Raw genomic sequence first — 23753 nt, 5'->3', positions numbered from 1 at the left:
ATTGAAGAAAGTAAACAATGCAAATTTGACAACTGAGAATCTACGAAGTGAAGTTAGCGTCATCTATTGAAAAGATATGGCGTTAGGTGGTAAAATCAATTTCAGAAGATAACCACTTTTCGCCATGCCTCATTTTTATATAAAAATGATATAAAATGAGATATTAATTAGCTAAATACAAATTTTATGTATTCCACAAGTGTACTTAAATATTCAATAGACAAATTATTTATTAAAAATGCTAGTTTTTGCTTGATGAAAATTTGATGACACTTACTATATTTGGTAAGAAATATTGGATTCGATGCACTTGCTTTAAAATATTACTCTAAAAGTACTTAAAATCATAAATACAATAAGAATAATTATTATTTTTCGACTCTATATGTAGCAGCAGTAAAAACACAAAGATCTTTGCGCCTCATTTATTTCACAATTCGCGAAAAATAGCGTTTTCTATGTAAGTAGCGAGAAGTGGTGATTCCACCCTATTATCGAAAATAAAAGAATTATTTTTATAATGAATTTTATTTATTATCTTATTTACTTTATTTTAAGATTCATTACTGTCTCCTGGAATTGAAAATTTTCCCAATTTCATTTTCTTCTGTTTTGAGACGATCCTCCTCCTCAGTGGTTCTTACATCTTTCTTCCTCAAGAATTTTGCAAGGAGTTTCTCATCCATTGACGGATTTCCTCCGGTTAGAACACTCACAATGTATCCAATTGAGAGATTGAGGGTGAATCCTATCAGATAGTAGTAGAGGAAATGAATTTTGAATATCCAAGGAACATTTCTAGGTTTTTCAATCGGTTGATTGAAACTTTGGAAGGAAGTTGAGTTGAACATTTCCAATTGACATCCGTCAGTTCGTAGAGGAAGGAATGGATCTGGTTCTTTGTACTGTCCTCCAATTATAAGAGTTAAAATAACCAAAACGGTAACAATGGATCCAGCAAGAGCACCCTGTTAAAAAGTAATAAATTCTCAGTATCTCTAAATGCTTTCAAAATTGTTCTTTTGATACCTTACTATTTATCCCTCGGCAGAGCATGCCTAGGACAAACATTCCCAGAAGGGATGCACCGGTCAAAGTCATGCACTGAGCTGTCATATTGAAGATTGTGCCCATTTTTTCGATCGCTAGCAGCAATAATATCTGCATGATCCCCAAAATAACTACCAAAAGCTTCACAATATTGTTGGCTGTAGCTTCAGACGAATTCCTGAACTTATTGAGCAGGAAATCATCGAAAATGATGCCACTGAGGGTGTTTAGAATGGATGAGGTTGTGGATAGACTGGCTGAAAAAATTCCCGCAATGAAAATTCCAGTAAATCCGGGAAATATTCTTGCACTGTGTTCGATAAAATGGGGCACTATTTGATCGATTTTCCTAATGAGACCCGCTCTAAAGGGGTCACAGGTCTCGTAAGTGGCATAGACAATGATTCCAATGAATTGGGAGAGGAAGAAGATTGAACAGAAGAAGAACGCAAGGCCCCAAATGGCAATACGCATTTTTCGAAGGTCAGAAAGTGCCAAAAAGCGCTGAATGTTGGTTTGGTTGAGGCCAAATTGATAAATCTCCAATATTTGTAAACTTAAAAGATATTGCCAGAAAGAATGTCGAATTGTAGGATCTGGGTTGAAACTAGGGGAAAAAAATTAAAATGAAATTTAAAGTATTTTAAGTAATGTACCATAGATGTGGGTGACTTGGTTCCTTGCTCTTCATAAGCTTTTCTATAATTCTAGCATTTAATTTAAAATGGCATTGAAAAAACGAGCAGTAAAGTCAAATTTGGTTAGCAAAAAATTCGAAATGAACAGTAAAAAATAAAAAAATGGTCAGTAAAAAATAAAAAAAGACAGCAAAAAATTTGAAAAGATCAGTAAAAAATTAAAAAAGAGCAGTACTTTATTAAAAGCGGTCAGTAAAAAAATGAAAAGTGGTCAGCAAAAAATTAAACATGATCAGTAAATGTAAAAAGTGATCAGTGAAAAATAAAACATGATCAGTAAAAAGTAAAAGATGGTCAGTAAAAAACAAAAAGTGGTCAGTAAAAAATAAAAAGTGGTCAGTAAAAATTTAAAATGAGCAGTAAAAATATTAAATTTGGTCAGCAAAAAATTAAAAATAATCAGTAAAAATATTTTTAAAAAAAGCAGCAAAAAATTAAAAATGAGCAGTAAAAAATAGAAAGTTGTCAGCAAAAAATTTAAAACGAGCAGTAGAAATATTCGAGATGATCAGTAAAAAGTTGAAAAGTGATCAGCAAAGAATTAAAAATGAGCAGTAAAAAATAAAAAAAGGGCAGCAATAAATAAAAAAGGGCAGCAAAAAGTTTGAAAAGATCAGTAATAAATTAAAAAAGAGCAGTACTTTATTAAAAGCGGTCAGTAAAAAATGAAAAGTGGTCAGCAAAAAATTAAAAATGATCATTAAAAAGTAAAAAGTGATCAATAAAAATTAAACATGATCAGTAAAAAGTAAAAGATGATCAGTAAAAACAAAAAGTGGTCAGTAAAAAATAAAAAGTGGTCGGTAAAAAATTTAAAATGAGCAGTAAAAATATTAAATTTGGTCAGCAAAAAATTAAAAATGATCAGTAAAAATATTTTAAAAAAAGCAGCAAGAAATTAAAAATGAGCAGTAAAAAATAAAAAATGGTCAGCAAAAAATAAAAAAGGTGCAGCAAAAAGTTTGAAAAGATCAGTAAAAAATTAAAAAAGAGCAGTACTTTATTAAAAGCGGTCAGTAAAAAATGAAAAGTGGTCAGCAAAAAATTAAAAATGATCATTAAAAAGTAAAAAGTGATCAGTGAAAAATAAAACATGATCAGTAAAAAGTAAAAGATGATCAGTAAAAAACAAAAAGTGGTCAGTAAAAATTAAAAAGTGGTCAGTAAAAAATTTACAATGAGCAGTAAAAATATTGATTTTGGTCAGCAAAAAATTAAAAATAATCAGTAAAAATATTTTAAAACGAGCAGTAAAAAATTAAAAATGAGCAGTAAAAAATAAAAAGTGGTCAGCAAAAAATTTAAAGCGAGCAGTAGAAATATTCGAGATGATCAGTAAAAAGTTAAAAAGTGATCAGCAAAGAATTAAAAATGAGCGGTAAAAAATATCACTTTTTATTTTTTACTGACCACTTTTAATTTTTTGCTGACGACTTTTGATTTTCTACTGATCAAATTTAATTTTTTACTGACCAACTTTTATTTTGTACTGCTCCTTTTTAATTTTTTACTGACCACTTTTAATTTTTTGCTGACCACTTTTAATTTTTTACTGGCCACATTTATTTTTTTACTGTTCACTTTTAATTTTTTACTGACCAATTTTTATTTTTTACTTCTCGTTTTTAATTTTTTACTGACCGATTTTTATTTTTTACTGACCACTTTTAATTTTTTGCTGACCACTTTTTAATATTTCACTGATCATTTTTAATTTTTTGCTGACCACTTTTTATTTTTTACAGCTCATTTTTTATTTTTGCCTGATCAACTCGAATATTTTTACTGCTCATTTTTAATTTTTTACTGACCATATTTTCTTTTTACTGTTCATTTTTAATTTTTTGCTGATTAACTTTTAATTTTTTTACTGATCAACTCGAATATATCTACTGATCAATTCGAAGTTTTTACTGATCAAATTTAACTTTCTACTGACCAAATTTAACTTTTTACTGACAAAATTTAACTTTTTACTGACAAAATTGAAAATTTTTGCTGATTATTTCGAATTATTTGCTGATCAAATTTAATCTTCTACTGACCACTTTTGACTTTTTACTGACCATTTGTTTTTAGCCATTTAAAATTATTTTTCTAACGTTTTTTTACTTAGAGAAGATCCTAAACTGGATAAAGGAACTTTGCAAAATACTGAGTCTTTCTTTTAAAGTTATGATATCCCATAGCTGGAATTAAAAAGTGTATTTACTTGAAAAATACCAGTCTTCCTCCGCGTTCAGCAGCTTCCCAGACTTTATGGAATCCCCCAACCTGCCTCACTCCCACAATGGCCACAGTCACTGAAGCCACGATTGTGAAAGTGATCTGCAGGACATCTGTCCACACCACTGCCTTGATGCCACCCACAGCAGTGTACGAGACGCACAAGAGGGTCAATAGGCCAGCAGTGAGATGTACATTGAGTCCAGTAACTTGCTGAAAAGCCAGTGCAGGGACGTAGATAGTCACTGGCAAGTATAATAAGGAAGTTACTGTGTACAGAAAACTCGCGCAGAGTCTCACTGTTCGGCTAAAGCGCAATTCCAAATACTTAAAACTCGACAATTCTCCTATTTCCACGAATACAGGCAAGAATGTTGAAGGCACAATTGCGGATACAACAAAAAGTCCAGATCCTATCATCCAAGCCTGTGTTCCGTATCCATAAACTTCAGCCGGTTGCCCTAGGACAGCGGTTCCAGAAACGGCCGTTGCCACAAGGGATGCTGTTACGGGCAGAAGGCCCATCTTACGTCCTCCAAGGAGGTATTCCTCTCGAGTATTGGCCCTCTTCCGCGACTTACATCCATGGTACAAACCGATCGCGCCAGAACTAAAGAAAGTTATTGCGAAAAAGAAATAGTCTATCGTAGAAAATTGATCAAATTCTTTAACCATTTCGCGGAATAATGTTTCTACTTCGTTGCAGATCTTTGCACTGAAGCTGTCGTCTGACTTTGGATTAGTTTTATTCAGAATAGATTGAATTAAAATATAAATGGTCAAGAAACCAGTTGATGGAGCTAAAGAGATGATAATTTCATGGAAATTTTGCTGAGTCTTGAAGTGTTTCTTATATTCATAATGTTACACATTTATTTTGCTGTGATTTTGCCTTGCTTTATTTAATTATTTCCTATGAATGTGTGTTTCGTAAATTGACTGGGTAGGTACTTACTGTAAATGCGGGTGACGTGGCCCTCCGGAGGTTACATTGCCACAACGCTGTTTGTAAACTTTTCTTGAAGCATTCTAGCAAATTCTTATTAATCGTATCGAAACACTTTATTTGGTATTACAACGTAATCATTACAATGTGCCTAGTGTTGGAAGAATCTGCTGATCATAGATCATCCAGGAACGCCTTCTCCGTAGAGAATGCTTCTTCCGTGCTCCTGAAGGTTTTTTGGGCGGAGGCGTTGCATTTTATTACGTTTTATCAGAGTGAAAATGTCTTCTTCTCGACATTCAGTTGCTTGCACCGGGTGGGACTCGAACTCACAGCTGTGAGAGTCGAGTCAGAGATCTCACCGCCCAAGACCCAACGGTCTTGCCTATTGCGCCACTGAGATCCCCAATATAGCAAATAAGAATGGCCTTACCGATTCGTTTGGTAAAGAACATCCTTAAGTGTTACGGCGTTATCAAACTTGCACATTAAAATTTTAATGTGATTCACATTAATTGTCGCTTGTGAGCGTCCAAATATGTTATTTGTGTCTTTGAGTCACTTAATATTGGTGGTTTTTCTATTTATTGAAAAAGAAGTGGATTTGGCCTGCAAAAATAAGTTTAAATTTACCTAAAGCATAAATATTTTTCACATTAAAAAATTAAAGAGAAAATCGCATTACTTTTTCGCATTAATGGTATAAATCAATTTTGTATCAAATTTTGCGGGCCAAGTCTACCTTTTTATCAACAAATAGATCAAATTTTGAATATAAAATGATTGAAACACACAAATTACACATTTAGACTCTCACCAGCGACAATTAATGTGAATCATATTAAAAGTTTAATGTGCAAGCGTGATAACACAGTTAAAACACTTAAGACTTAAGAAAAAGTCAAATCAAATCAAGAAACTTAACACGAAGTACAATTCAATTTTAAAATACTAATTTCTAAATTGATTAAAGACTAAGACATTAAAGACATTTAGATAAACTATTACAGCTGAATGTTGGATCGAAGTATAAAGATAATTCGAGGATGATCCACCGTTTTCTAATGTTTGAACGAGAAATAGAATAAATTTAAACAGTGGATTAACGTTTAAGCCAAAAATTAGACCTTCGATTTCGGAGGTATAATTTTTGGCTTAAAGATGGAATAAACCTGTTCACATTTATCCGTAAATTCTTTCCGAAAATACCGTTAAATGATACCAAATTGATATATATAATCTGCACTTTAGTGGATTTAATAAAAAGAAATAAGGCTTTCACTCTATTTACAGCAGATTTTCTCGCATTCTTCGAAAAGAGTTATCCCAAAATTTGGAACGGAATTTGTTGCACTCGGCTGTTTTGTTCCCACTGTCAGGAACAAATTGGTACATATTTTTTATAACAATATTATTCCTACATCTGTAACATATTTGTTCCAAAAATTTTCGATGTCCGTGGACGAGGTAATTTTTGGAACCAAATTGTTACTCATATGGGGAATCTTTGTTCCCATTGTCGGGAACAAATCCGTGTAAGTGATTTGGTCTTACAGTTAAGGCCTATACTTCAGTCGAAATGGATTTCGGTGGCGAAAGTTCATAAGGAATATCAAATAAGAATCAACTTAAGAGTGTTTTATACAGACGCGTGCATAACGAAATCATATGCGAGTGCTGGCAGCAAGAGGGGAAGGGAATCTCGAATTAAAAAAGTGAAACCATGTAGCACGAAAATTGCCACAGATTTGGCGTCCTCTTTACTTCGGTGACGGGTGACTGAGTGTGAGAGGAGGGATACGCTTTTATACTAGACGAGCTATTTATTGGAACAAATTCATTACTAAGATAAGATAAGATAAGATTTTGCCAGGGGTCAGTTCTCCATTTCGGATATTCCGATGCATCCAGGCCACCAATTGGGCCCCTTATGCTTCCCCACTCCTATTCTATCTTATCCCCCGATACGGGTAGCCGCTCTATATCACAGCTCTGTGAGCAGTCAGTGCCGTTACTATATCACAGCATCCCTTCTCGGTGTGTGTTTGGGATCAGTGACAGCGAATATTTGTATCGATTGAAGTACCACTTTCACATCGAAACTCGTTCTCGTACCAGCCTCTATTGTTTAGGCGGTTCACTTTTTTGCCAATATGCACCATTGACATTACTATTCATTCATTCACTGGACGAATTCAAAGCCGATATGGCATGAGAAATCTTTTTCTGCTGCTGCTCAGCTTTGAACCCCAGACCTCGCAGTCATAGAGCTACTACTCTATCCACTGATCCACTCGAGGCCCAATTCATTACTAATATTGGGTATCTTTTTGTTCCTGCTAGAAGGTACGAATTTGTTTCAAAAATTTTCGGTGTCCGTGGACGAGCTACATTTTGGAACAAATTTGTTACTAATATTGGGTATCTTTTTGTTCCTCTTAGAAGGTACAAATTTGTTCCAAGAATTATGGTGTCCGTGGACGAGCTACAATTTGGGACAAATTCGTTATTAATATTGGGTATCTTTTTGAGTCTCATAAAATGAACAAGATTATGCCAAAAATTATGGTGTCCGTGGACGAGCTAATTTTTGGAACAAATACGTGCCGAAATTTTTTACCGTGTGCATTACCTCATACTCCCTAAATTGAATTACTGATAAAATTTTCAAATTCTCACCATCCTGGCCGCTAAACGGTAAGAGATATTGACTTCCGATCTTCGGTGACCCCTCACAAGTCAGCATGCTCTAGGTCTAGCGAAATAACTTACCCAAAGTACCCCACACCCCTTTTACCCCTCCAAAAACAAGTTTTTTTGACTGCAAAAAATTGGCCCTATCAATTTCAATGATTTTCGGGTATATTTTGTAGTTAGTCGAGCTGAACATTTCGTCCTTAGACACCTTTCACCGGTTAATTCGCCATATTGAATTATTCGAGGTCAAAGATCAACCACCCTGGAGGGCCTAATTTTCAACGGATTTGGACAAATTTGGACATTTTCGAAAGATCTTTTAATTCTGAACCCGACTGAATCGGTCACAATCGGTGATGGATCGGGAAAGTAACGGTAATAGATTTATTTTAAAAATACTGTTTTTCGCACTTTTTCAGTCTTTTGACCCATATAAAATTCAAACGGTAAGAGATATCGACTTCCGGTCTTTGATGACCCCTCCTCAAATGACATTATCTCGAAAGTAATCTCTTTAGTTTTTGCCCCTCCCCCTTCATACGTCCCCTAACGCCCTAAAATACATAAAAAATGAGGTTTTTCTAACATTACAAAAAATTGGCCCTAACGATTTCAATGATTTTCGGGTATGTTTTGTAGTTAGTCGAGCTGAACATTTCGTCCTTAGACACCTATCACCGGTTAATTCGCCATCTTGAATTATTCAAGGTCTAAGGCCTTATTTTCTCCCGTTTTGTTCAATTAATTAATTAAAAGGTTGATGATTTTTTAAAACCCTCTTCTTGAACAATTTTTAACTTCAAGCTGGTTTTGAGGTGATTTATAGACAAATTTAATTTGCAGAAAGGAATATAAGGCAGAGCTCTTTCTCGGTAGTTTTGGTTCACTAACGAAAAAGACACAGCCACTTTATACATTGAAAATATGGCGAAATTTTGAGGCCTAAATCTATTAATTATGCAAAAAAGATGAAGATGCCAAGACAGAAATGTCTCGAGATTGAGAGAAGCTTGTTTTCTTTGAAAATCTCCAGTGAAATACAATAAATAAAAATCATCTGAATCTTTCCAAAATATTCCTGTTTCAACGTTAAATTTCATTGATTGAAAACTGCACGTGATTCGTTTTCTTGTTTCCTGTGTCTCTCATTTTAGACTTGAACGTTTTTGGGGAATATCTGAGATATTCTTAAGAAGTAGTAAAAGAATTTTTTTAATGAAGGTGTTTAGAACATCTGCGGCATCTTCAATTTCTCCAAATTTCCCTGCATTTCCTCTTAATTGCACGTGCTTAAAAAAAGCACTTCCCAAAATTGTCTTCCAGCGACATTATTAGTAAATATTTGTGATCAATTGGCCCATTGTTTGCTACAAAACAATCACAATATGAATGGCTTTGAGGTTTCAAAATCAAATGATACTTTTTCGAAGTTATTTCACTTGATTTGAGACCATTTGGATGGTGAATGACACTCGTTCAAACAATGTGAACGGAAGTTAAAAAATCTCCGTCCAAGTTGCGTGACCAAAATCCTAAATGCCATCGGCAAGTGCTAGATATTCAATTGGAGCCCTCAACTTTTAACGGAAATTCTAGAAATATGACGAGTGAGGCACATTTCTGAGTAGAACAGAAAAATAAAAGAAACACAGCACGTACATTGATCTAAGAAATAGTTTATTTTGGGATAGAAACCACTATCTTTCCAACAAAATCTTTATAAGATGCAAGAGTTAAACAAAGTTTCTTAGACAAAATTGACAATTTCTCTTTATTTTATGGGATATGTTCTTACTTGGAGTATATTTTACACAACTTTATCAATAAATTGTCCATCCGCTAATACACAAATAAAAAAATTACCATAAAAGTGTTTCAAAAACAGTCTGAGAATAATGCCCAGTTCAAATGATTTACTTTAATTTGAAGGAAAATTTCAGTCATCCGAAAATTCTAAATAGATTAATTTTAATCTCAAAATTTGCATATCTAAATGATTAATTATTATTTGAAGTTATTTTTCCAAAAATGAAGATAAAACCTTCCAATTAATGCCAATTTAAGCGTAATTCTCTTATAAACTTGAAAGATTTTTAAGAAATGTGAGGTTATGCTGAACATAACCTACAAAAGTTCTGTTGAAGCTTCGGATGGAATAAACTCCAATGACTCTCTGAATATACAAATAAATCTTTTTAAGAAATATCATTCTTTGAGAAATAAATAAATCGATTTTGAAATATTAGGGAAAGTCTCTAATATTTGAGGTTAGATTGCATTGCTTAAGTTGGTTGGTTGGACATTTAGGAAATGCCCATTAGCTAGCCCATTTGTTTATCTGCAAACTTTATTACCATTTTTATTAAGAAAGCAATAATAGAACGTTTTGATTTAGTTTTCCTTTAAAGATACTTTCAAATTTGACGGTAATGAATGAATGATAATTTTTCAGCTATGATTATTGTAATGTGATAAAAACTGTTATGAAAACGCGTTTCTGGTAAGATAATTCAGGTAAGTTAAAAGGCTCAACAGAGAGAATTTCCAATATATTCTGATTATGGTAAGTGTGCCAAATTTCGGCATAGTTGCATGCAAGCGTCTCAAGTTTGAAATGTAATATTTTAAATTCAAATTGATTTTTTTTATTCTTTCTTCTGAAAGAGTGTTGCTTGGAACCTTGTAAAGAGTTTACCGTCTTTATTTACTCTAAAATCATTCTTAATATATTTTAAAATGAATAAAAATATAGGCATAGCTTTGGTGCCTTATTTCGGCCACCTTCATTCTCATAGTTCTTTGCCCATGAGGAATTCTTCAAATGTCTTTTTTACGTCATCTCGTTTATTGAAGCTACATTTTTGTTATTCTTTTGCATTGTATAATCTCTAGAGTACGTAAAATATAAAAATTCATGGAAATTCGAGGAACAAAAAAGGTGGCCGAAATTGCAAGCTGGCCGGAATTTGGCACACTTACCCTATTTAGTTTTTATCGATACAAATTAATTATTTTATTAATTACTTCGAAGTTTCCCATGACCAATATGAATTTTTGACTGGTCAACAATTGTTTATTCCAAAAAGGTATTTGTAATAACTATTTGAGGTTATGTTGACACATTTGGAGTAGAGCAGTCACAGTTTTACTTGTGTTCGCTACAGAATTTGATTATTTCATATTAAAATTTCGATTTTTTGCCAAAGATTTTAACCCTTGGAATAGCTATTCTTCTGTGGTACCATTAAAGGCATTTTACATTTGGAAATTTCGTTTTTTAACTATCTACCATGTGTCATTTTTCCACAATAACGTTTGTTTGACAATATTACATTTGAATAATTGATTTTTTTTTAAATTATGATGCCTTATTAGAGTCCTTAGAGTTCTTTTTCGGTCTTTTCCATATCCTTTAGTCAATAACCTAATTAGACGAGTCTTAGGTTATGTTACACATAACCTTAAAAATTCAAAAACGTACTTTGTAGAATAGAATCTTCTAGTTTGCATTTTAAATGAATAAATCAAAAAGAAATTACAGTAGAGTCTCGCTATAGGCCATCGCTCTATAGTCCACAATTTATCGAGCGTTGATTTCGATTTCAAAACACTGATTTTAAGTGAGGTTATATTTTTTTAGTACGCGACATGCAATGTTGTCACAATTATTTTAATATTTTTGGCAAACTTTTTGAGTAGTTGTGATAATTTTGATCCATAATGAAGAGAGCGAGGACAAGTACCACAATCCCAAAGAAAGTGGAAGCCGTCGAACAATTTCAATACTAAAAGTCGTTGATAATTTTAAAAAATAACATGGACTATAGTGGGACCCAAGTGTCAAATCTGGAACCAAATATGGACTATAGCGAGACTCTACTGTAGTGTTTTGATCAATGCCGATCCAGAGTATTTGATCGACATTTTGAATTTCAATTTTTATGGCTCCGGCACACCTTTTAGATCAGTAAAATTTCATGAAATCAAAATTCATATCCCTTTCTCTCTCAAACATTTTGCGTATGCCTATCTCATTTACTTCAAAATCGATTGAGCTAAATTTGATTTGTTATGATGTTTAAAAGAAGAAAAAGAATGCGAAAGAATGGGATAGACTGATGCAATAGATTTGAGAAAGAAAGGGATGCGAATTTCGACTTTATGAAATTTTCCTGATCTAAAAGGTGTGCCGAAGGCATTAAAATAAATTTTCAATTACGGCACTTATGGGGAATTTTAAACAGAATTTTTAATTTTGAATTTCGATATTTCCTTACTGTTTCAGGTAGATAAAAGAACGAGAGAATAAATAAATACTATTCTTTTTCTCTTTACCCATCTGAAAGTGAGAAAATCTCAAAATTCAAAAATAGGTTATGTCAAAAATTAACCTAATATATAGCCTTTGAGGCAAAATGTACCATTTTGAGAAGTGACAACATCGAAATATTTTGCCATTTCTTGCACAGATTGACATATTTCAGCTTTACTATACCTTTAGTGACACATAATCATCCCCTGATTTAACCTCAAAACTATCCCAAAATTATTACAGTAGACTCTCGCTCAATCGGTTCTTTTTCAATCGGGCGAAAAATTTGGTTGACAATTTCCACGTTTGATTTTGAAGCAAATTTGCTCAAATTCGCTGTAGTTCCTGATATGTTATCATGATTCTCTATAATTGAGCACTTTTTGTGGAATTTACAATGACTTTGACGCCCAAATCTATTGATAATTTGGATGACATTTTGCCCCATATGCCCGATTGAGAGAGAGTCTACTGTAAACCTATCGATCCATAAATTACATTTAAAGAGCAATTTTGACAATTAAGCAAGATGATCCGAACTTGTTCCTCAAATATGAACTCTTCAAATATGAACGTCGACGGTAGAATTGCAAATGTAAAATTTGAGGTTATGTAAAGAAATTTTTGCGTGGAGTTTTAATTAGTAGACTCTCTCTCAATCGGGAATATGGGGCAAAATGCCATCCGGTTTATCGATTGATTTGGGCGTCAAAGCCTTTGTAAATTCCACAAAAAGCGCTCAATTATAAAGAATCACGATAAAACATAAAGAACTACAGCGAATTTGAGCGAATTAGCTTCATAATTAAACGTGAAAGTTGTCAACAAAATTTGTCGCCCGATTGAAAAAGAGCCGATTGAGTGAGAGTCTACTGTAGAACCATTTTTCTCCAGTTTTCCTTCAATATTTATCGTATTATATTAACTTCTTTAAGAAATTCTATTTGTTTAAGAATAAATTATATTGATACATTCTATAAAATTTATTTTTCTTAAATTTAAAGAAAGTGCATTTCACATGAATTCCGTTACGTTCTTGAAAATACAGTAGAGTTCCTCAAATTTGAACATTTGGGGGGTATAGATGACATTTCTCACTCCTCAAATTTGAAGAATATTTTCAAAAACGTAACGAAATTCGCGTGAAATGCACTTTCCCTAGATTAAGAAAAAAAACCTTTAGAGAATATTATATCAATGGAATTTGTTGCGGAAGTTAATATAATACGTTAATAATGAGATAACACCAGAGAAAAATAGTTCTAATTCAGATTTCACGCAAAAAATTCTTCACATAACCTCAAATTTTACGTTTTGAACTCAACCGTCGGTCGGTCAAATTTAAGGAACTCGACTGTGTTTCTCAAGTTTGAGGAGTGGGAACCCAGCGAGGACCAAATGCTAACCGATTTAAATTTAGCTGAAAACACGTATTACGATACTAATTGATTTTGCGTTCTAGAACTGCTGACCGGTCAGCAAATTTTTGCTTTTCGATACAGCAAAAATATGTTCGAAACGCTGCTTTTTTTCAGTTAATGTGCTAGCTGAGAAATAATGAACTCAATGTTCTTTGAATTCAATCAAATCAAAAATGTATATTTGAGGAACTTGACTGTATTCAAACAATATGTCCAAAATATTTTAGGTTAGGTTCAACATAACCACAATTTCTATAAAATCTTCAGCAATAAGTAAGAGAATCAGGCCTTGTTTAAAAGGTTTTTTTCCAGGATTCTAAAATTTTTGACTGCTAAAATCTAAAATCAGCTTCAGCCAGAAAATTTTTAGGTTAGGGCTTTTTAAGGTTATGTTCACTAAAAATGCACTTGTGGACTTTAAAATTTTATTGTCTTGGAGAATTTATTCAGTTGTCCCAAATTTCTGATCATGTGAACTAGGCATGAGAATCACAGTTTAGAATAGAGTGACATGAAAATTTTCTCGTGTAAAAATCATCAATAAAGAATGCATCAGTTGTATATTTAAAATCGATCAGGACATTCATTTCCATCGATCACATATTTATTTTATTTGTTCATAATAATACTCCATTAATTTCTCTTTGGCTTCCCAAGGAAGGGTATCCACCTAAAGCTAAAGTACGGAAAGTGACTCATCCAGAAGTTTGCAGAACGTGTTGGTAAAATAAAAGCCGATGATCCGTCATGAGACTTTGGTGAGCTCTGCTGCATGGGAGAAATAAAATATTCACTGGACGTAGACATTTATTGAAATTTGCGCCTCTTGGTCGTCGGCAGCAATTGCCTACCGTTCCGCAGAACGGTCACCAAGTCCAAATTGGTAAACGGATGTGTGACAAAGAATAGGAGGAGCAGCACCAAAACAGTCACCTCGATTATGACAAAATGCGATATTGACTGGCCAATTTCTAACCATGAACCGCGATTTGTGATCAAATAGAAGAAATTTACACCCATCACATCGCATATCAGCAAAATCACAATGAACAGTTTGCGAATTTCCGTCTGAAAGATCAATTGTAGGGCAAAAATGTGACATTACTCTTTAGGACACGCCCACAATTTATTGGGTGATATGGCTCTTTCATTATTATTATTTTTTTTAATTATTATCAATACAAATTAAGAAAAAGAAAATCTAGTTGGAAACTATTGTTCAATTTTAACTAAAAATTTCATCAAAATTTCGATGCCTAATTTGGAATGACTTAGCAAAGACACCTTTCAAATAAATTATTAAAAAAAAAATAAATTCGAAAGTACATTAAAATTATCTTTTATCCAGCATTTCCAAAAATACTGAAAGAAATAATTATTCTTTGTATTGAAAGTGTACTAAAATTCTGTTTAGATGTTTCTGTTCCAAAATTTTAAATGTGTCTTGGATAAAACTAAATGTATCCTTAATAAAATCCTTAATTGAAATTTAAAAAAATATACAAGTGATCAAAATCCTTTATTCCATGTCACACTAAAAACGTTCCATATTTTAATAAATTTTCCTAGAAATTTTCCCTTTTTAATTTCAAGAAAAACAGTTAGTGGGGACACACTTCAAGAAATTCGCCAAAACATGTTTGAGAAGAATTCTAGATTCTGGATTTTTTTTATTACAGTTTACAAGGAAAAAATGAGATTTATATTTCCAAATAAGTGGGGATCAAATATTCTTGGGGTATTTTACAGAAATTTCCCATGTGTCTCGGATAAATCTGAAAATGTTTTCATTTATATCCTAAAAAAAAATATATCGTCAAATGCTCCATAACACACTTTGTATAAATATAATTCATAATTTCAACTGTTGGTTTTTTTTTTTAAATAGCATCAACAACAGAATATAAAATAGCGGAGACACCTTTCAGAAAAATATCCCAGATTAAAGAAAAATATATTTGTAGAACTTATTGAAAATCAAGATCATACAAAGTTGAAAAATATGTTCTTCTAATTATCAATCAAACAACATTTTTGAAAAATTTCACTTAAAGGGCCTGAATTTCAGAAAGAATTTCCTCTGTGTCTTGGCTAACTACAGACCCTACAGCAATATTCTCAATTACGTTACGAATTAACACTGAATAAGACGTGATTTTGAATATTCCAAGGAAAGCGTAGTATTTCCTCCTATGAGCTAGGAGCTTGTATATAGCATTTAGGGAAGGAAAATAATAGCGAAGACACCTTCCAAAAACTTCATAAAAATCAAAAGAATAAGTTTAAAGACAAATAGTCTATCGAAACATCCAGAAAATTAAATTTGTACTTCATTCCAAGCTTTTGAAATATTCCTAAAAAATTTCACTTAAATTTCCCTTGCATCCTTCCATTAGCGGAGACACTTTTAAGAAAAATCCTTCAAAGTCAAATGAAAAATTATTTAAATATACATGTTGTTCTTATTAAATTGATGTAAAACCAGACAAAATGTGCTTTCTTAGAATTTGATATGCAACACATTTGAACTTCAATTTTTCTAAAATAATTTCTAAATTCGAGAAAAAATATAGCGGAGACACCTTTCAAAAAAAATCTCTTAAGTCAAAATAAAATATTTTAGTGATTTTTTTCAAAATCTGTGAAGCAAGACTTAAAAAAAAACCTTTTCAGAGAAATCTCGAAAGAGAGAAAAAAATCTTGAGCCATATCACCCAAATTTCCTTTGTGTCCTGGCTAAAATTAAAAGTGTTCCTACCTTGGATATCATATGAATTGTCCGTAGAACGCAGACAACCAGTAGAATCGGAGCCATTAGCTTCAGGATGATCAATGTGGCCATGAGGAAGGGTGAAAAAGTTGTCACTAAGCACCTCACCCAATTAGGATCAAATGAACTGATTGACGCAAAATTGCCTGTACCGAAGAATGATACAAAAATATACAGAAGAATGATGTACATCCGGATAAAATCTCTTCGGTCCAGAAAGTTCTTGGTAATGTCCGCTGGACGACTAGAGAACTCCATCTGAAACCACGTGATGAGATTCACGGAGAAGACAAAGAAGAAGATGGGCTCGTATGAGAGCGACATGATTGAGATCGGAACACTGAAGCTGCTAGCCAGTGTCCAGAGTCTTTTTTCTGGCTCCAGGGAACTCAAAACGGGCAGAATGAGCGCAAGAACTACCAAAAAAAAATCCTTCCTGAAATGTCAAGTTAACAGCAAGAGAATGGGATAAAACTTACTCAGGGAAATCCAGGAAACCATCTGGTAGAGGGGATGTAGACCAGCTCCCTCATTGATTGACTTAACGCTTCCCAGGAGATTTATGATGACGATCACGTGGAGCATCATCGTGGCATATTTATGAGCCAATTCCCAGCGGCTATCTGTTCTCCTCATGAAGGCCTGCAGGAAGGATACTAAGCTGTGGACTAACCACAAAAGTATCCCTAAAAATCTGCAAAAAGCAGAAAATTCATTCACCATTGAGATTTCTTTGTACTAAATTTAGTACACGTTCAATTTTGGTCTATAATAATTTAAAAGGTGGAACCGGTCAAAGATTATCGAAACATGTCCAATTTAGTACAGAAATAACCGAAAGACTTTTGTACTAAATTTAGTACATCTTCTATCTAAAAAAAAAACAAAACGGCCTGAAAACTTAATAATGCACTGAGGAATGAAATGGAATTTGTCCTAAACGTAGATCACAGAAAGGATACTAAGCTGTGGACTAACCACAAAAGTATCCCTAAAAATCTGCAAAAAAGCAGAAAATTCATTTATTATTGAGATTTCTTTGTACTAAATTTAGTACACGTTAGATTTTGACCTATAATAATTTAAAAGGTGGAACCGGTCAAAGATTATCGAACCATGTCCAATTTAGTACAAAAGTAACTGAAAGACTGGTGTACTAAATTTAGCACATCTTATATTTAAAAAAAAAACGGCCTGAAAACTTAATAATACATTGAGGAATGAAATGGAATTTATTCTAAACGTAGAATAGATACAATTTTTCTGTATTTTTTACTATCACCCTGTATAACAAAATTTAGTACAGAAGTTATTTTGACTTTTTTTCTAAACAAAAAGGCCAATTTACAAGATAAATTTTTATTCAATGGATCAAGTACTCGATTGATTTAGAGATATATAAAAAAATATCACAAAAATAAATCAAAGGCATACTTATTTTTAGTACAAGGGTCTATTGTGTTGATTTGTGAATATCTAATTGATTTCAGTAAATATAAAGAGACATCAGTCCCTTAAGAAACATATTTAGAATAAGGCAAAAGATGAAAGAAGATCCTGGCGTTTCATCAAAACTGGATATTTTCTGTACTAAATTTAATGTCAAAGATAATTGTTTTAGTTGTAATTCTAAAATGTGATTGGTAAATCTTAGTACATTTTGTACAAAAAAATCTAAATTTTCTTTGTACTAAAAAATATAATAATACCGTAATATCACATTAAATTTTACAGAAATGTAATTACTAAACAGTGAAATATTAAATTCAGTATATTTCGGATTTTCAACAAAAATGGAATAGTAAAATAAAGAAGTCTAATGAGTACTAAACGTAGTATTACATAAAATTTTTACTTTCAATGATACACTAGGAACATAAAATGGACATAAAATACTGAATACTAAAACAAGTACAGCATTGTAGTTTGTAAGCTGTTTTTCAGAGATGTTAATTATTGTTTCACTGTAGAAAATTTAGTACAACTCTAATATCCTATATTGACAACTCAGACCAATTGAAGGCATAAAAAATATAAATCTGATGTAGATACTAAAAATTGCACATTATTCTGATTTTGAAAGACGAATTGTATGAAATTTAGTACATCTCTGATTATCGTTGTTTCTGTTCTCACACAAGATGAAGACCATTCCATTGTACTAAATTTAGTACATTTCTGAATTTCATTTTTGGCTGTATCAGAGATCAATTTAAATATTCAAAAGTCAAAATTTGGTGTGTACTAAAATTATTGTAATAATCTAAGTTCACAAAATTATTTCATAAATCTGATTTTTGATTCTTTAATTGTGCCAAGTCTTTTCTAATGCGTCTTTGATTCACTTAAAGGTTCCAGAAGATAAATTGAGAGCATAAAAGGTATAATTGTACAGTGTGCAAAAAATTGTACAATATTCTAATTCCGTACGATGCTTTTCACAAATGTAGTCCAGTTGAAATTGTATTAATTACACATACTTCTGATTTTCATTGTTGATTACCAAAGATCAATTGAAAGACTCAAAAATCAAAATTTGGTGTGTACTAAAAATAGTATAAATTCGAAATCCATAAACTGTTTCATAAATCTGATTTGTGATTATTTTATTGTGCTCAACACTTTCCAGTACGTCTTTGATTCACTAGAATGTTTTAAAAGATCAGTTGAGAGCATCAAATGTAGGAACCTAATGTGTACTATAATTAGTACAACATTCTAATTCTGTAAATTGTATTTTAAATGAATTTGGTAAGGTTTATACTGTATTAATTGAATACATTTTTGATTTTCGTTGTTGATGTTTCAAAGGTCAATTGAAAGACTCAAAAACCAAAATTGGGTGTGTACTAAAATTTGTGCCAATACAAATTTATAAATTTATTTGGTAAATCTGATTTGTGATCATTCTATTATGCTCAATACTTTCCAGTACGTCTTTGATTCCCTAGAATGTTTTAAAACATCAGTTAAGAGCATTAAAAATAGGAAACTAATGTGTACTAAAATTAGTACAACATTCTAATTCTGTAAATTGCTTTTTTATGAATTTGGTAAGGTTGATATTGTATTAATGTATTAATTAAGTACACTTCTGATTTTCATTGCTACTGTATCAAAGTTCAATAATTGAAAGACTGTATGAAACCAAAATTGGATGTGTACTAAAATTCGCGCAAATTCAAATTTATAAACTTATTTTGTAAATCTGATTTGTGATTATTCCATTGTGCTAAATTCTTTCTAGTATATCCTTAATCGACTTGAAACTACTAAAAAATAAGTTGAGAGCATCAAAGTAGAAACTTTATGTGTACTAAAATTAGTATAATATTCTAATTTTGTAAGCAGCTTTTTATGAATGTGGCAAATTTTAAATTCTATTAATAAATTTAATATACATCTGATTTTTGCTGTTGATGTTTTCAAGACGAATTGAGAAACTTAAAAAAGAACAATCGATGTGTACTAAATTTAGTACTATATTCTGTAATCATTAACTTATTTCATAAATCTGATTTGTAACTATTTAATTGTGCTAAATACTTTCTGCTACAACCTTGATTCACTAGAATTTTCTAAAGATAAGTTAAGATAAGTCAATGTATTGTCCTGTGTACTAAAATGTGTACAATTTACGTAAGCTGCTTCTCATATATGTGGTATAGTTGAAATTATATTAAATTGATGTAGTCTGATTTTCGTAGTTGATGTATCAAAAATTAATTGAAAGACTCAAAAATCAAAACTTGGTGTGTACTAAAATTAGTATTAATATTTTAAGCTGCTTTTTATGAATGTAGTAAAGTTGAAATTGTAGAAATAAATCAAATACACATCTGATTTCTGTTGTTGATGTATTATATACTAATTGAAAGAGTTAAAAATCTATGAATTGGTGTGTACTAAACTTTGTACTATATCTGTATTCATAGACTTGTTTCATAAATCTGATTTTGACACACATGAATGTTTTAAGAGTTCAGCTGAGGGCGCTGAGGGCATCAAAAATAGAAACCCAATGTGTACTAAATTTAGTACAACATTGTAATTCTGTGAAATCGCTTTTCGCAAATGTGGTAAAGTTAAAATTGTATTTAAGTAACATGTATTATTGATTTTTCAACGTGTACTAAATTTAGTACAGCTATCTAATCTTGTACTAAAATTTAAAAAAAATACTTACAGGAGCAGGAAATCATTGGCGTCCTTCTCAATGACAGGAAGCGATGGGAAAATGGAGAGGATACCGGATGAGACAATCCACTTGACTAGCATCATCTTTGGCAGGCCCTTCCTGTACTGGTTCACTGACTCGATGGCGCAGTAAATGAGGAGGATGGCGGCCAGAGTGAATCTGTAGAAGAACGCCAGAACGAAGAGTTCCACGCCGGCGGCATAGAGAAGGATGAATTTGATATTGGTCCTGAATCGGATGGCATTGAAGTAGTTCCATCGTTTGAGGGTCACGAACTGCAGGATTATGGGCAGGATGAGGTAGACAGTGAGGCGGAAGTTGATCTGCTGCAGAATGACGAAGGTGATAGTGAAGGCAAGGAGGATCGTGTAAATCACAGTGACGCGGCAGTCAATGACTCTCGTGACGTACTCAAGATGCCCGGAAGTGAGTTCCTGGAACGAGATGATCATCCAGACGATCATGGCCACGCTCACGGTGAGCAGGAAGAGTTTCTGGTAGTAGGTCTGATAGAATTCGATGCCCTGGAGGCAATCCTTAATGACCTGGTGGCTCATAGAAAGGGATTTCTCGTACTGCTCATTGGCGATTTTCCGTCGAATCTCCCTGGAGACATCCCTGATTGTCTGCTCTTTTTCGAACGTGCGAAAATATCGGCTCAGCTTTCCGGCATGAAATTCTCCGGAAACTTTATTGAATTGCGCAAGGATTTGCAGGGCATTGGAGCAGAGGGCCCGGGCAGCGTAGTCTGGGGAGACATTTAGGAACTGAATGGGTAGCATTCCTACATTATTGACCGGGGGAGCAACGCCAATTAGAGCTGCCATTAGTGGAGCAATATCTGCCTGTTCTATGCTCTCCAGGGGCTTCCAAAACGTCTTCTTGGTGACTCCAGCACCCCAGGCGACTATAGGAGTCTCAGTCTCATGATGATGACCCGCCCCATGGGCTCCTCTGTCAGACATTCCGTGATCGGAAGTGAAAATGAAGCTCGTTTTACCGTCCGGAAAGATATTTTCAAAAAGGGAAACAATCTCCCTGACCCCACGATCAACAGCCACGAGATTCTTCACAAACATCCTGGAATTGGGCTTATGGACATGCCCAGCTGTATCCAGGCCCAGCAAATGCAGGAAGAAGATCACTTTATCAGCCTTTTTAAGCTCTTCTGTAACATTTCTCAGAAGGAACTTCTTTGTCCGGATGAATACCCATTCATCCAGCCAGATTGTCCTATTCCGCCCAGAAAAATCCACCTCACTGTTTGTGTAAGATTGCGTGAAGATATGCCCCTTTTCCTGACCCTTCACAAAGATCTGCAGAATATCCGGGCTTCCCCACGAAAATGTCAATCTACTGCGATTGAAAACAGAATCAAAATCCACAGGATTATCCTTCCAGCCACGTGTCACAGCACTGGGATCCTCATAAATCCCAGCAATCAGAGCGACATGGCCAGGACGCGATTCTGTGGGCACTCGAGTGTGAGAGATTCCACCAATTCCCTGCTTCATGACAATCTCCCCTAAGTACTCAGTCCGGTTGAAGCCATCCCGGTAGAAGGATTCAGCCCTCAAGCCATCGGCTACGAAGAGGACAAGCCTGAAAACAGCCCGAAAACAGATTTGTTGTCTGACCAATTGAGGTTAGATTGAGCAAAATCACCTTTTTGCCGGAGGATTTTCCAGATCCTTCTGGGGACTGAGATCACGGATGATGGGAGACAGGAAGTAGATATCAAAGATGGATGAGAGAAAGATTAAGTGAATTATAACGCCGCAGAGGAAGAATTTATGCATTTTTGCTGGATAAAATGTTGTAAACACAGCAGAAAACCCATCGCAACCCACTAAAAACACTGTCGACTTCAGGGATGGACAAGTCCGTCGACACTGTGGGACATTTCTACGGATTTCCCAGGGAGAGAAGAATTTGGTCATTTCGTCAGTTAAATCAGCAATTGTTGTAATTTCACTTTTGTAATTTTCCAATTTGATATAAGGGAAGAGCACCAGCGATCGGCAGTGTTCCTCGGATCGTCAGGTTAATACCACATTGTTGCTCTAAATTAAAAGATTTTTTAAAAATTGTTAGCTACTTTTTACCATTTAATTTTCACAAGAATACAGTGCATCAACTCAGATTTAATTTATAAAACCAATTTTCCCTGAGACAGTTGTTTAAAATTCCTGGCGATCTGAGGTACAGAGTGCAAGTTTGCAATTACACATATTTTTTATTAATTTATTGCAAAAATTAAAAATTCAAAAGCACAGAGATAGTTAAAGGGATCACTAATTTATCAATTAGCATACATAAAAATACCAAATAATGTTTTGAGGATTATATTTTCAACTAAATATGAAGCATGTCTATTAACATTCCGATCCGGGGTACTCTTCCCTTATATTTGAAATGTGTGTAAAATTGTTTATTAAACGCACTTTAGATAAAGAAACTTTTAATCTCAATTAATTTTAATTAAAAAATATCTTAGTGTCCTTAACACTTAAAAACCCAAAGTGGCATTTTACTCCAATTTTAAGTTTAGAGCTTCACAGTAGGAATTTTATTCAATATTATGCTAAAGTGATAACACGAATATACAAAGAATTTAATTAGCTTTCGTTTAGTAGAAAAAAAAAACTTGATACAGTAGACTCTCTCTCTCAAATGGGTTTGGTGTGAAATGTCATCCGGTTTATCGATAGATTTGGGCGTCAAAGCCTTTGCAAATCCCACAAAAAGCACTCAATTACAAAGAATCATGATAAAATAGGAAGAACGACAGCGAATTTGAGCAAATTAGCTTCATAATTAAACGTGAAAATTGTCAACAAAATTTTTCGCCCGATTGAAAAAGAGCCGATTGAGCGAGAGTCTACTGTAACTTTTCTAATACAGTAGAGTTCCACAAATTTGAACATTTGGGGGGTATGGATGACATTTCTCACTCCTGAAATTTGAGCAATATTTTCAAAAACGTAACGAAATTCATCTAAAATTCACTTTTCGTAAATTTAAGAAAATAACTTTAGCGAATTTTATCAATTGAATTTGTTCTTAGGTGGAATTTGTTGAGGAAATTAATATAAATACGACAATATTGAGGAAATACCAGAGAAAAATAGTTCTAATTCAGACTCCATGAAAAATTTCTTTTACATAACCTCATATTTTATATTTTGAATCCAACCGTCGGCGTCGTTCAAATTTGAGGAGTTCAAATATGATTTATTGATCAAATTGGGAAAAAACCAAAAAATGGGCGTAGAATACCAAATTGGCGTAAAACGCCACCTTTTTTTATATGGAGTTGACACCATAAATGGACATTTGAATGGTTTATATTACATAACTTAAAAATGTTAACATTTTTTGAGTTTTGTCACGATTCGAAAAAATAAAAAAAAATGAAAATTTTAAATATTGGTT

At 33.2% G+C, this 23753-nt stretch overlaps 2 protein-coding genes across 2 annotated transcripts; both read right to left on the bottom strand.

Annotated features, from left to right (window-relative positions):
* Positions 1-512: 512 nt before the first annotated feature.
* Positions 513-4685, bottom strand: LOC129804852 (sodium-coupled monocarboxylate transporter 2-like). Its single transcript, XM_055852510.1, has 3 exons — positions 3961-4685; positions 1030-1657; positions 513-968 (listed from the first exon to the last, which is right to left on the bottom strand). Exons 1-3 carry the CDS (start codon positions 4647-4649, stop codon positions 564-566), a joined length of 1722 nt encoding a protein of 573 aa, XP_055708485.1. The 5' UTR covers positions 4650-4685; the 3' UTR covers positions 513-563.
* A 9224-nt stretch (positions 4686-13909) lies between these two features.
* LOC129804851 (GPI ethanolamine phosphate transferase 1) lies at positions 13910-22182 on the bottom strand. Its single transcript, XM_055852509.1, has 5 exons — positions 21984-22182; positions 20307-21920; positions 16600-16814; positions 16109-16536; positions 13910-14418 (listed from the first exon to the last, which is right to left on the bottom strand). The coding sequence occupies exons 1-5, from the start codon at positions 22115-22117 to the stop codon at positions 14158-14160; spliced, it is 2652 nt and encodes an 883-aa protein (XP_055708484.1). The 5' UTR covers positions 22118-22182; the 3' UTR covers positions 13910-14157.
* Between the last annotated feature and the right edge of the window lie 1571 nt (positions 22183-23753).

Source organism: Phlebotomus papatasi, chromosome 2 (assembly GCF_024763615.1).
Source record: "Phlebotomus papatasi isolate M1 chromosome 2, Ppap_2.1, whole genome shotgun sequence".
Classification (NCBI taxonomy): domain Eukaryota; kingdom Metazoa; phylum Arthropoda; class Insecta; order Diptera; family Psychodidae; genus Phlebotomus; species Phlebotomus papatasi.
This window is presented reverse-complemented; position numbering and strand designations above follow the sequence as displayed.

What these genes read in the sequence shown, in the direction of transcription:
- LOC129804852 (XM_055852510.1), bottom strand. Translation starts at nt 4,649, where the DNA reads ATGGTTAAAGAATTTGATCAATTTTCTACGATAGACTATTTCTTTTTC. An exon ending in GGAAGACTGGTATTTTTCAA is followed by an intron (nt 1,658 to 3,960) that starts GTAAATACACTT and finishes TTTTTCCCCTAG; the next exon opens with TTTCAACCCAGATCCTACAA. An exon ending in GCCGAGGGATAAATAGTAAG is followed by an intron (nt 969 to 1,029) that starts GTATCAAAAGAA and finishes ACTTTTTAACAG; the next exon opens with GGTGCTCTTGCTGGATCCAT.
- LOC129804851 (XM_055852509.1), bottom strand. Translation starts at nt 22,117, where the DNA reads ATGCATAAATTCTTCCTCTGCGGCGTTATAATTCACTTAATCTTTCTC. An exon ending in GGTTTCCTGGATTTCCCTGA is followed by an intron (nt 16,537 to 16,599) that starts GTAAGTTTTATC and finishes TTTTTTTGGTAG; the next exon opens with TTCTTGCGCTCATTCTGCCC. An exon ending in CAATTCATATGATATCCAAG is followed by an intron (nt 14,419 to 16,108) that starts GTAGGAACACTT and finishes TTGATCTTTCAG; the next exon opens with ACGGAAATTCGCAAACTGTT.